General features: G+C 35.4%; 1 protein-coding gene across 2 annotated transcripts in view; it reads right to left on the bottom strand.

The window, feature by feature from the left end:
• Positions 1–13,207, bottom strand: part of LOC116422995 — a 302,761-nt gene that overhangs the window by 67,787 nt on the left and 221,767 nt on the right. For both annotated transcript variants that reach the window (XM_031963688.1, XM_031963689.1), the window contains exon 4: positions 11,821–11,955. In XM_031963688.1, coding sequence (XP_031819548.1) covers positions 11,821–11,955 — 135 coding nt within the window. The remainder of the gene's footprint in view (positions 1–11,820; positions 11,956–13,207) is intronic.

Below are 13,207 nucleotides of genomic sequence, written 5' to 3'. Positions count from 1 at the left end.
TTGCAAAATTCTGTAAGGTCCCTAGACTTGCTATGAAGCAAAGGCTCATATTTCTATACCAACAAGTCTCCTGGTTTTGGTGTTGTATGGCAGTGAGATATAGAACCCTACTACCTCCCAAGAATTGAAATTCACCTCAAAAGTAATAGAAAGTCTCTGTGGTAACAATGAGTAGGTTACAGCACAATAAAAACAAGAAATTAGAAAGAAGAGCTGGATTAAAGAATATGATCATGAAATACATGATTATGAAAGAAAATGGGCTAGTCACACATTAAGCATGGGATAACCAATGCATAGCCTGTATGTTGGTACCCTTGGGTCCTTATGATGTCTAGAGAAAATGAGGAAAACCCCTTGAACACTGCATAGAATTTTCCCATCCCATTGCAAACTCATGGGCAAATGTAGACAATAGTCACACTAGATGAGCAGCCATGATTGGGTGCAATTTATTTCATTGAGGGATACCTGTATCACTGAAATTAGACAGATAGATTTCAGTATTTATACTGAAGGTTAATGAAGTGAAGACCTCTCAACTGTACTTACTAGATAAGCCCTTTGAAGACGGACTTCATCATTCCTCTTGTAAGTCTACAAAGTGTTTTAAGAATTATATTTTCTTTGGAATGCTCTGGCGCCATTGTATAACTCAGCCAATTTGACAGTAATTTTATGTTAGCCTGAGTATGAGGCACTACTCATCCCTTTCCTGAATTCTGCCCAGACAGTACAACCTTCCTATGTTTTTTTCCTTTCTTCCCCACTTCTACCTTCAAAACAGTTCAAACTGATGAATAGTTAATGGAGTGCTGAGTCTTGAGCCCTCCTTGCTAAATACTGAACCAAGTTTCAATTCCAAAGCATTGGTGAATGAATACTAGTAAGATCTCAACAATCTCCATTTGGGTTATTTATCCTTTGTTAACTGATTGATCACTCACTTAATCCCAGCTAGGTTCTTGAAAGTACAAACCCTATGCCCTCTAGCTGGCATTTCTGCTCCTAGACTTCATCAAATGATTGCTGGAACTCTTAAATGAATTCCTCCCAGAAGATTAGCAGAGAGTTATTCTCAATAAGTTAATCCCATGCCCAGCAGGTCCAAGTAATATATGTATAAAATGGTAATGGCTCCTGGACCCAGTTTGTATAGAACACTTTCAATTTTAGGTTTATGTGAAAAAAAAATTGATTCACTCCAGAAATGTAACTGGAAATCATAATTCATTAAATTTACTGAAGTTAATTTGATGATTTCTAATGTTCTCAACACCACTGGCAATTATTTTCCAAAGCATGATACTCTTCTTCAAGATTTTGGTTTCTTCACTTGTACACTAAGTCAACTAGTACCATTTTGAGCCCACTGAGGAGTCATCTCATGTTTCAGGGGAAAAAAGGGTTCCTTTCCAGAGGCTATCATATTGAGATTAATAAGGATGATTATTGGAAAGAGATGGTTAGGATTGTATTATTATATGCTATAAGGTTGGGTCAGTCTTGACAAGTCCCCTTGAGAATAAGAGGTTAATGAAAAACTGATGGATTAACTTCTTAAGTATAACCTATTGGTGATAAAAAGATTGGAGGCAAACACCAATTACTGTCTGAATGCTCACCAGGAAAGTCCTTCTCCTTGAGGAAAACAATCACAAATGCATGCTAGGATTAGGAACAAATTAAGTTCTATGAAAGTTCAAAGAAATAAAGACAAGGAAGAAACAAAGTCCAGGAAATCTCATCTGTCACGTTAGAAGATTTGAATGAATAATTTTTTGGTCATGTATGTTGTCCATTTGTACCATCCCCACTTCTATCTTACCCACCTCCCAGCCCCCAAACTTTCTGTCTCAATTATTGCTTAAAGGAAGGATGCTACATCAGTGGCCAACACTGCCAGGGAAAGGAGAATGCTAGTTACTAGCCTTAAGAATTGTTTACTAAGAGATGTTTATTAAAGACACTGGAGTAGAGGAGATTACCATGGAATAGAAGCATAGGGTAGTAGCTTCCTACTGCTCTAAAACTGCCTTGGATTTGGAATCAGAGAACCTCAGATTGAATCCTACTTCTATTCCTTATGGCTTTTGTGATCTTGGGCAAGTTACTTAAATTATCGACCCCTATTTTCTTTATTTGTAGAGTGAGGAAGTTGGCTTGAATGGTCTGTAAGAGCATTGCTTTCTAATCTAAATGTGTGATCCTATGAATTTATAAAATGCTGAGGAAAAGATGCGAGCTAATACCTTAGTGCATGCCCATGTTAAGGAACAGAAAGAGGAACCTGAGAAAAGGACAAATAAGTGATATCTTAAAAAAAATAAGTTGTGACCAAAAAGAGTGAAATGTCTTAGAAGTCAAAAGAGAAGGAAATATCAAAAGAGAGGAGGTAAATCATATCAGATGTTGTAGGTTGGTCAAAGAGGCCAAGGACTGAGAAACAATCATAAAAGAGAAGTTTCAGTTAAATTGCTGCTATTGAACAGGTTTGTGTAAGGTATTTCAGGATAGGGATTTGAGCACATTATGAGCAAGCTGTATACACTCGGGAATTATTTGCTGAATTAAATGAAACAAGAAAATAATGGTATAATTCCTTTATATTCCAAGTGTCATTTTACATGTTTACACATATGGAATTGAAAGATCAAAATTTCTCAATCTACCAAAAAATATAGAAGCACCATCAAATTTTTTCTTGAGGATTAAAAAACCAGAATGATAAATAAACATAAGTTGGAAGATTGATGCCCATCTATGGTAAGTAGCAAATACAGAAAAACAAACAAACAAAAAATCTTATTTATGCCTTCAGAAGGTAAATTGTTGATATGAGTTCAGAGGAACTGGCCAGGGAGAGCCATGTTCTTTATCAATCACTCTCATACATACAGAATACATACAGAGTACAAAAGTGAGCTCTGAGGCTCTTACATCAGATTCTCCACCTATATCTGAAGCTCCAGAGAGGCAAATAAAATGTACTTGCTTGTTCAATTGGTTATGCTCCAGCCTAGTAATGGCTCTCGGTTTATATTGTTTGAGGTGTTTTGTTTCTATTAGATCAATTGTCAGTAGAAATATGTCTTGACAGCAAGTGCCCCCAGTGAATGCCTGTGGTGGGTAAAGGACTGTGTGTATTATAATATCAACATCTAAAGTCAAATACTTCTCTTCTACCTCCTTCCCCTTACATCCGTTCCTGCCTTAGATCACACTTTTGTTTTGAATAATAGCTATTTCCAAAATGCCCAAATTGCTTTTTAGTCAACTTATTTCAGAATGGGCTGATCTGCTAATTAGATTATGTGCTCTAGGATAATAGAGCTCCCTATAAAATAGAATAATAAGAATTTAGAAAACCATTAGTACAGTAGCTAAAAATAGGTCCCAAAGGCCTCTTTAATAAATTACAATCCCTTAAGAGGCAATGAGTATGGGTCTAGGCTATCAAAGATAAAGATAATGATTTTTTTACTTTTAAATTTTTATTGTCAATCTTTAATAAAATCAATAAAAATACGTTCTCCCCACCCCCACTTCCCTTTAAATTGAGGAGTGCTCTGGGAATCTGTGTTAAGAATTTGTTATTATCCATATCAGTCATCCTTCCTCACCTTTATATAGCTAAACTGTCAGTTTCTATTAGATATCATAAAAAGGGCAGTGGTATAGTTGTTAGAGAGCCAGTCATGGAGCTAAGATCAGTTCAGGTCTTGCTTCTAAAAACACAGTGACTGTCATTTGACACCTCAGTGCTTTAGATAACTCTCTAAGACTACAGTTAAAGAAAAGGTGCCAACATGCATTGATATAAGGAGCTTCTTTCTCTGAGAGCTTCTTATACTAATCAAAGTAGAGGTCCATTCCCTTCCTATACTTATGTGCTGGGATCTCCATGCTCCCAAAACAGAAACTCCTTTTTTTTTTTATTAGAAAGCAATGAAAGACTCTGTCTGTTTTTAGAACCCAAGTCATATTTACTTAAGATGTTTGCCCTTGGGGCTTAATTTCAAAATTCTTTCAGCAAAAATGAGACTCAATGAGGCCAAGATGTCATAAAACCTAACTAAATTTGTAATATTTTCATTTTGAACCTGAACAATCTGTCTTGGTGCTGCTCATTAGCTACACAGGCAGTCTTTATAAGAACAGCATAAGAATAGCTTTCCTGCTAAGTGTGGCTACTTCTCCTTTTTTAAATTTGTGGAATTTGGAAAGTAAGTGGTTTGGAACCTCTAAACACTTAAACCACTTGATATTTTTTTGATGGAATGAGGTGCAAAAGAGGCATAAGCAAGTTTCTAACAAAACTTTATACCCTGGGATGATTCTGAATCATAATAATCAGGTGAGAAATACTTTGAAAATGAGGCTGTAAGGGCTAAGATAGACTACTGGATGCTAGGGTAGATGAAATGAAGGAGGAAAAAATGAAGTTATGTCTTGATGCTGGTATTTATAAGTAGCTTTGACATCTGGAGAAACAGAGAGGAAACTTCTATTACTTTTGTATGTGCATGTGATATGATTTTCCATAAGCATTTTATTTTTAGTTTGGAAACATCCTAACCAAATAGATGAGATCAAGCAGAAGTGAACTGTCCATTTTAAAGATAACAACTTGAAGCAACTGTAAATGTCACCCCAAGAAACTAAAGAAGGATTTATCTAAGTCAGTGGATCTTTACCAACAATGCATGTATCAACTTTATTATCAGTATGTACATCTCTGTAAAGTATACTGCTGAGGTAAGTGAATTTATCCAAAACGTTGAAAACTTCTCCCTTTGCTGTAACTAATAGTGAGAATACTGAATGGTGTGGTGTTGGCTGATGAAACACTTGTGTTTTCTTGGTGCTAATTATTAGGCCAAAATTAGAACAAGCAGTAGAGAATTTCCATACATTGCTGTATCTTAGCTTCAAATACTGCACTGAGTACACAGTCATCTGCAAACAAAAAAATCATGAACCAAACATTTCTTTCATTTTGGTCTTGGATTATAGCCTTTACAGATCGAAGAATTTACCATCAGTATGACAGCTGATCTTGATGCCATGTTTGATATCATTGAAAGCATTTGACAACATGGCTAAAAACATCATGCTAAAAAGCATGGGAGTGTGTGGAAGATGCTTCAATAGGTCAGAAAATTCCAAGTTCTTCAAGATTTCCTCCACAAATAAGACAAAACTATGCCTCAGGGCAAACAGAGTGAGTAAAAAATGAACAGGAGTTGAGGCAGAACAATGGTTCTCCTGGGACAACTGGAGACAATCTGAAGAAAGATACCAACCTAGTTCCACTGAAATAATAAGAGGTGAGCCCTGGGGTTAGGAAGTAGCGTCAGCTCCAGCCACAGGAACTTTCATTTTCCAGATAGTGTGGGGAGTCAAGTGTCTGAGCTGGGGAAGAATGAGGGAACCTCTGCTGATAAAGAATAACAGGGCCAATGTGCTGTGGAAACTTGGCTCTAGGCAAGAAGGAACCAGCATGTGTTGGGTGAGTGCAGAAGCAGTGGGGTAGGGATGTTGCTGGCTGACAACACTTAACAGGAGGGTGGAGATCTCAGTTTTGGGTTCCAGGAGAAAAAGGAAGAAGTAAAGCTTGAAAGATAAAACTTGAGTCCAGAAGCACCATGCTCCCTTCCCTCACAGATCAGGAGTAATTACACTAACAAACTCTTATTTAAATTAAAAAAAAAAAAAAAAAAAAAAAAAAAGACCAGAAAAAGGAGAACCAACGCTAGACAGTTACTATGGGAATAGGGAAGTCATAGGTTCATCTTCAGAGGACGATAATAAGCCTCTCCTACTTCAAAGAGTAATGTTAAATGATTACTTCTTTCAAAAGAATTCATAGATGAACTTTAAAAAAAAAAACCTTTAAAAATCAAATGAGAGAGATTGAGGAAAAACTGAAAAAGAAATTAAGAACAACCCAAGTAAAGCAAAAAGAGTGTGAAAAGCCAATTAACTAGAAAAGGAGATTCAGAGTTTTAAGGAAGAAAATAAATCTTTAAAAATTAGAATTGGATAAGAAGAAGCCAGTGAATCTATAAGAGATCAATCAATAAATAAATGTATGTGTTTTTTGTGTACATAATGAAAAAATTGAAGAGAATGTGAAACATAAGGAAAACAACAGTTCTAGAGAACAAATCAAGAAAAAAAATAAGAATAACTGGATTACTTGAAAGTTATGATCAAAAAAAGAGTATCTAGATACAATAATACAAAAAATAATTAAAGAAAATTGTTCTGAAATGTTAAGAGGGGAAAGTAGAAATGGAAGAAATTCCACCTGAAAGAGATTCTACAAAGGAAACATACAGGAACATTATTGCTAAATTTTGAAAACCTCAGATCAAAGAGAAAAATCTTACAAGCAACAACAACAACAACAACAAAAACAATTTAAATATGCTGGAGCCATAATCAGAATTGCACAAGACTTATTAGTAGCTACAATGAAAGACTACAGGCCATGGAATAATATATATGAAAGAAATAAAGAACCAAATTTCCAGCCAAAAATATTATATCCAGGAAAATTTTTAAAAGGGATATTCAGTGAATCACCAGATTTTCAGAATTCTGTGATGGAAAAAAAAAAAAAAACTCTGAATTTAATAGAAAATTTGATATATAAGAATCAAGAGAAATATAATGTAAATATCAAAGAGTAATTTCAAAGGACTCAATAGGAACAAACTATTTATGGTTTATAAGTGGAAATGAAAACCATATGTGTAAGATTGTCATTAGTAATTCATTAATTCAAAAGAAAGATTGGGGTAGAGTTGTGCATGATGTGATTCTAAAAAGTGAAACTGATGAGGATAGCCCCGAATCTCATTCTCTCTCTCATACCTTAAGGGAAAAGCTTGGGAAACTCCCTCAGAGAAGCTCTCCCCTGAGAGACCCATCCCAGGGAATCAAGATAAAGTGGTTTCATTCTGTTATCTGGGTGGGACTAGTTGAGTCCAGGCTACTCCTACTTGTAGCCCAAGCTGGAGATCAAAATTTCTATATTGATTTGGAGATTAGTCCAGGGACAGTCATTCAATTAGAAGATTCTCTATTCTGATTCCAATACAAACTGCTCCCAGACTCCACCAAGAGCTGCCCATATAACAAGCTTCCTTCAGCTCGATCCCTTGCAGAGAGCCAAAAGCAGAAATCATGCCAAGGAAGCTCTCTCTGTCCTCGGCATAGCTTCGACTCTTTGCCCACTGAAAAAACATTCTCTTTTCAGGATTACTCCCTCTTTATCTCTCTCACCTATTTCCCTAACAGGACCCTATATATCTCTCTGTTGGGATTTCTTTGCTAGATCTTTACTTTTCTGTCAGTACCTTGCCACTAAAAAAAGTCAGCCTGCAAAAACTGACTTCTCAATTATAATAATAAACTTCTATTGCCAGTTTAGCTTTTTGGATTCATAAATTCATTTATGAAGGACTTGCGCCAACCAGAAGGGGGTTTCCACAACTTCCTGCCCTGCGCCGAACCTCATCAAAACCAAGTAGGAAAAAGTAAAAACAGTAATTATGTTATATAAATGAGGTACAAGAGCAAGAACTGACACAGAAGAAGTAGATGGGGAAGGAGGACTGGTAGTTCTAAAATTCTATTCACATCAGGATTGAGGAAATATATAGCCATATATAAATATAATATACACATATAAACATATAGATGTATATATATATATATATATATATATATATATATACATATACATATATATATATAGGATAAGGTGAGATACAGCAGGATAGGTAGATTAATGGGAGTGGGATAAGCTATGTAGATTAAGAGGAATAGGAAAAAGAGGCAGACAGAGGATAAGAGAGAGAACCTTGGAGCAGAGTGGAGGTAGGTTAAGTAACAGTAAGGCAAGCTGGCAGGTAGAAGTAAGATAGAAGAGCAGGGATAGGAAAAAAAGGATATATACAAGCATAAAAACAATGATCAGGAGTAGAATTTATTAGGAAAAAAAAGGTAGGAGTAGTGGTCATTGATTTCAGACAAAGTCAAAGTTGAAAGAGATTCAATCAAAAGAGAAATCTACATTGCATGTCAGACATGTTAATAATGTTTTAAATGTATGTATATATGTATTATATACATATACAATATATACATACATGTATATGAGAAATGGTGATCTTTTTAAGCTAAGGTCTTTAGCAAGTCTCCAGTTGAGTGAGACCCCACCCACTCCATGATGAAGGGTAAGTAGCAAGTGAGGCAAAGAATGGTCTCTTTTATCTAGTAAAAAAAAAAAAAATCTAAATATATAAATAAATCTGGGAGCGGAAGACCCTCATCCTTTCTGGCCATAACATCAATGATTGATATTTACATTCATTTTGAGTCAATCAGGATCCAAAAAATGACCACTTGGGGCTTAGTCTGGGATCTATTGTTGGCCAATCAATGTCTTCCACTGCATCCAGAGTCATCTCCAATTGTCCAGATCTAAATCTATTCACTGGACCCAGGTGACTCTAGGGAGAAAAGTGAGGTAGGAGACCTCTTACAGCCCTCCTTCATTTAAATCTAATTCACTTACATGTCACCATATCACCTCCCTGATGCCATGGTCCTCCTCGAGAATGAAAGATAAACAATAACACACACACAAACACACACACACATGCACCATACATATATACACAAGTATATATACATATACATACACACATATACACACAAATATACCTGTGCTTAACAGTATCCTTGCTTAGGGAAAGGAAAGGGGGGAAAAAGAAATAAAGTGGAATGTGCATAGCAGAGAGGAAACCTACAAGGAAGCAAAGAAAAAATGAACAGTTTTCAATACAATGTCTTCTATTATTATATAAGCTTCTTTGAAATGGAAATTTATTGTTACATATTGTTATATATTTTGTTCTCATGTTCTATTGTGCACATGATAATGTTTCTTTTTCTTTCTCTGTCTTTTTCTTTTTCTACTTTGTATTTAAGTTTTAAGTAAATAAAGAAAAATCTAAAATTTAAAGGAAAAAAAAAAACATGGGAGAGAGTACACCCTATTGACCATTCCTTAGCCCTTTGTGAAACTACATTGGCTCTCAGGTAGATGACCATCTTTCAGTTAAAGCATCTGTCTATTAACGACTCTGGCAAAAATTTTGCCAGCAGCAACTAAGAGAGACAATTGATAATTACTATGACAGTGAAGTTGATAAACATATTGCCAAAGCTAGTTCAATGTTTGGGAGGCTCCAAAAGAAAATGGGAGAGAAGAGATATTAGAATGACTATCAAAATGAAGGTCTACCTTCATTTGTGCTGATTTCATTGTTGTATGTCTGTGAAACCTGGACAATATACCAATGTTATGCCAGAAAATTAATCTCTTCCTTTGAAATGCCTTAGGAAGATTCTGAAGATCACCTGTCAAGATAAGATACCAAACACTGAAGTCCCTTCTTGAATTACACTGCCAAGCATACAAACTTTACTGCAAAGGATGCAATTCCAATGGGCTGGCCACACTGTTCAAATGCCAAATGTATACTTGCCTAAAAGACTACTTTATGGAGAACTCATACAGAGCAAACACTCACATAGAGGTCAGAAAAAGTGATGGAAGGACACTCTCAAAATCTCTCTTAAGAAATCTGGAATTGATTGCATGACATGGAAGACCACCCAGCATGGTGTGCCCTCATCAGAAAAGGTGCTGTGTCCTATGAACAAAGTAGAATTGAAGTAGCTCAAAAGAAATGCAAGATTCATAAATTTGAAGAATTCATTCCAAATATTCACAGGGACTATTTGTACCTGATATATGGTAGAGCATTTTGAATTCAAATTGGTCTGATCAGCCACAGTCAGACTCACTGTAACTTGCTCTGACATAGTGATGTCAATTTGGTCCTCTTGAACAACAAAGGCAACAACCAAGGATCTTTGCCAGATACAAACAGCACTTTTTTTGTCTGCCCAGTTCCTTGACTTGTAACTCTCATTGACATCTCTTTTAAGGAGGTTATATAGGTCCAAAGCTGGACTAACTCAAATGGAAAAAAGTATGTGGGGAAAAAATGTGCTCTCACTGGATCATACAAGTATCAGGAACTCTAATTGGAAGGGACCTCAGAAACTAACCCTTTATACTTGAGGGAATTGCAGCCCAGGGAGTAAAAGAACTTGCCTAAAATCACAGAGGGAGTCAAACTAATTTCAATACAACTGATGAACTAAAGACTCTTTAGAGGAGACAAAAAGACAAATGCAACAACTATGTCAGTGTTAGCATATGGCGAGAACTTGGGGCTGTGGAGAAGATCTGAGAAAATGTACCTCCTTCCTGCTAAGGACACAGGCTATATATGTTTTTCAGAAAAGTTCACTTTATCAAGTGGTTTTGCTTAACTCTCCTTTGCTCCAAAAATAGAGCACTGAAGGTGGGGTAGGAAGAGAAGGTCTATACTAAAATGATTATATTATTTAAACAAATGACATCAAAACTTAAAAATTAAAACTTAAGAGAAGTAGAGAGAAAATATATTGGGGATAAGTTAAAAAAAGAAACAAAACTTTGAATAATGTTCATCCCACAGGTCAGTTTGTCTAACAGAAATAAAAAGATGGCAATTAAGTCTTCATATGACATTACATTAGCCTCAATTAAACAATTAACACTTATCAAGTGTTTTCAAAGTGTCAAGCACAACACTAAGCAAATCAGTTCCGGAACTCCTCCTCTTCCTCCTCCTCCTCAAGGAACTTATATTTTACATAACTAAGAAGACAGGAATTGAGTTTCATTTCATGAAAAATTACTGAATTTGCCTGTCAAAAACAAATTAAAACTCAATACAGAAAAATGTTTGGGGCTTATGCATTGATACAGAGGAGACAAGGTGGGAATAACTAGTCAGGTACAAGTACAAAAGAAAAATCTCAGGGTTTTTAGTAGACCACAATTTCAATATTGATCAATAAGAAAATATTAATTTTAAAAGCTAATATAATATTGAAAGAAATTAATAAAAAGATGCCTCAGAAGATCCCCAAACTGGTTCCACTAAATCATTATTTCACAAAGCAAGTTTCTCTATCCCAAACTGGTTCAAATAGACTCAATAACTCACAAAGCACTTATACTAGATCCACCACCGAAATGACTTACAAATTTGGAAAATTAGAAGGATAAGAATGTTCCTAATATAATGCTCTTCAATTTTTATTAAGTAGCATGTAAACAAAATAAAAGAATAGGAGTGATTTCATGTGGAAAACAGAAGAGTGGTATGCAAATACATAAAATTTCTATGCAGTAGATGGTTGCTGGTGGATCTGGTTTTTACCATACCAGATGTCTTTTTCCTGAGACTTTGAGCAATAAGGAATGTGCCATTCTCAATTCTAGAACAATTCACAGAGGTGACAACTGTGGCTAGCATGAGACTATAGGATGGACTCTGGTGTTAAAAGCTGAAAGTCAAGAGTTAACTGGTTACATACAGCAGCTGATATCTCTCGCTTCACTATAATGGACTAGCCACTGTCTCATGTCTTGTTCATGACATCACATACTATATTTTCCCCTTCTCTTTTTACATTAAGAATTAGATTTTCTTTACACATACCCACATATACATGTCATGAGGAAAAATGATCATCATAGCCTGTGCTATAGTCAACTGAAAGCAATCCTAAAGGAGCATACATAGTGTTATTTCTCCCTCATGATAAATAACATTGCTTTGGTAGTGCTTAGTACATTAGAAAGGAAATTCTGTAATACAATATAATATAATCACTTACTTTCCTCTTTGGGCGTGCTCCAGTTGGCATAGGGTTTGGCGCCAAATCTAGATCCTGGGCACTTTCCCCCTTAGTTCTACAAAGTCTCTGGCTCTGATGATCTTTATTAAGGATACTTTCCACTTTTTTGGAGTCCTGTTCAGAAATAGAGAAAGAAAAAAAAGAAGCATTTTTTGTTCAAATATCTTCTCTTACAGTCCTATTCTTAATATTGATTAGGAAAGTGATTCTGCCTTAGTGAAAGCAAGTCCTACAAAGCTGGAAAGACTTTGAATGTGAGTATAGCAAGTGAGGGTGAATATTATCCTGGGATTAGTCTAACAAAAGTTAGAAAAGCTCATGGCTTCAAGGAAGATGAATTTTTCAGGCCCAGAAACATGCAGTAAGTTATTGAGAGGTTGCAACCTATACTGGGGGAAGAGTAAATTACATCAGTAAAATTATAGTTCTGAAAAATATTGGTCAGATACATACTTCAAAACTTATAAGATCCATGATTTTTAATTCAACTTAATTCAACAAGCACTTATTGAGTACTTACTATGTATATAAAGACAAAAGGTAAACAGTTCCATCCCTTCAAAGAGGGCAGCTAGATAGGACTGGAGTCAGGAAGATTTGCATTCAAATTCAGCCCTAGATAAACTTTTTTTTTTTTTGTTATGAGAGTCAAATGAAATAGTAATTGTAAAATACTTAGTACAGTGTCTAGCATATGAAGAGCACTATATAATTGTAAGCTATTACACATATTATATGTACATGTATATACATAAGATAAATCCAAAATAATTTATGGGATTAATAACAGTAACAATGGTTAGCATTTATGTATCACTTTAAGGTTTTCAAGATATTTTCCATGTTATTTCATTTGATCTTCTCAATAATGCTATGAGGTGGATGGTAATACTACTACTACTACTACTACTACTACTACTCCTACTTTACTGATGCTGAGAGAAGTTAATGACCTGCCTGGCATCAGGTAGCTAATAAGTATCTGAGGTAGGATTTGAACTCATTTTCTTGACTTCAAGTCCAACATTCTGTAGGAAGTGGCATTCGAATATCAAAGGACATTAAGGATTCCAAGAGGCAGAAGTAAAAAGAGACATACTCCAGGTATGGTAAAGAGATAGAGCCAGGAAATGAAATGTGTAGAAGGAACATAGAGTGGTATAAATGTAAGTGTGGATATTTCCTTCACCAATGAAGATCATAGTTTATCTAGACATTGGAAAAAACTCTCCTCGAATTGCTCTGATAGTGATTAGAAACATTAGGACTTTGCAAGACTGATCTTCAGGTGATAAACACACAATTTATCATCCTACCTCTGACCCCTAATAATTGTGTAATCTTGTTTTCCTGATATTTAGTTTTC

Source organism: Sarcophilus harrisii, chromosome 3 (assembly GCF_902635505.1).
Source record: "Sarcophilus harrisii chromosome 3, mSarHar1.11, whole genome shotgun sequence".
NCBI lineage: Eukaryota > Metazoa > Chordata > Mammalia > Dasyuromorphia > Dasyuridae > Sarcophilus > Sarcophilus harrisii.
Note: the sequence above shows the minus strand (reverse complement) of the source record. Positions and strands in the feature narration are given on the sequence as shown.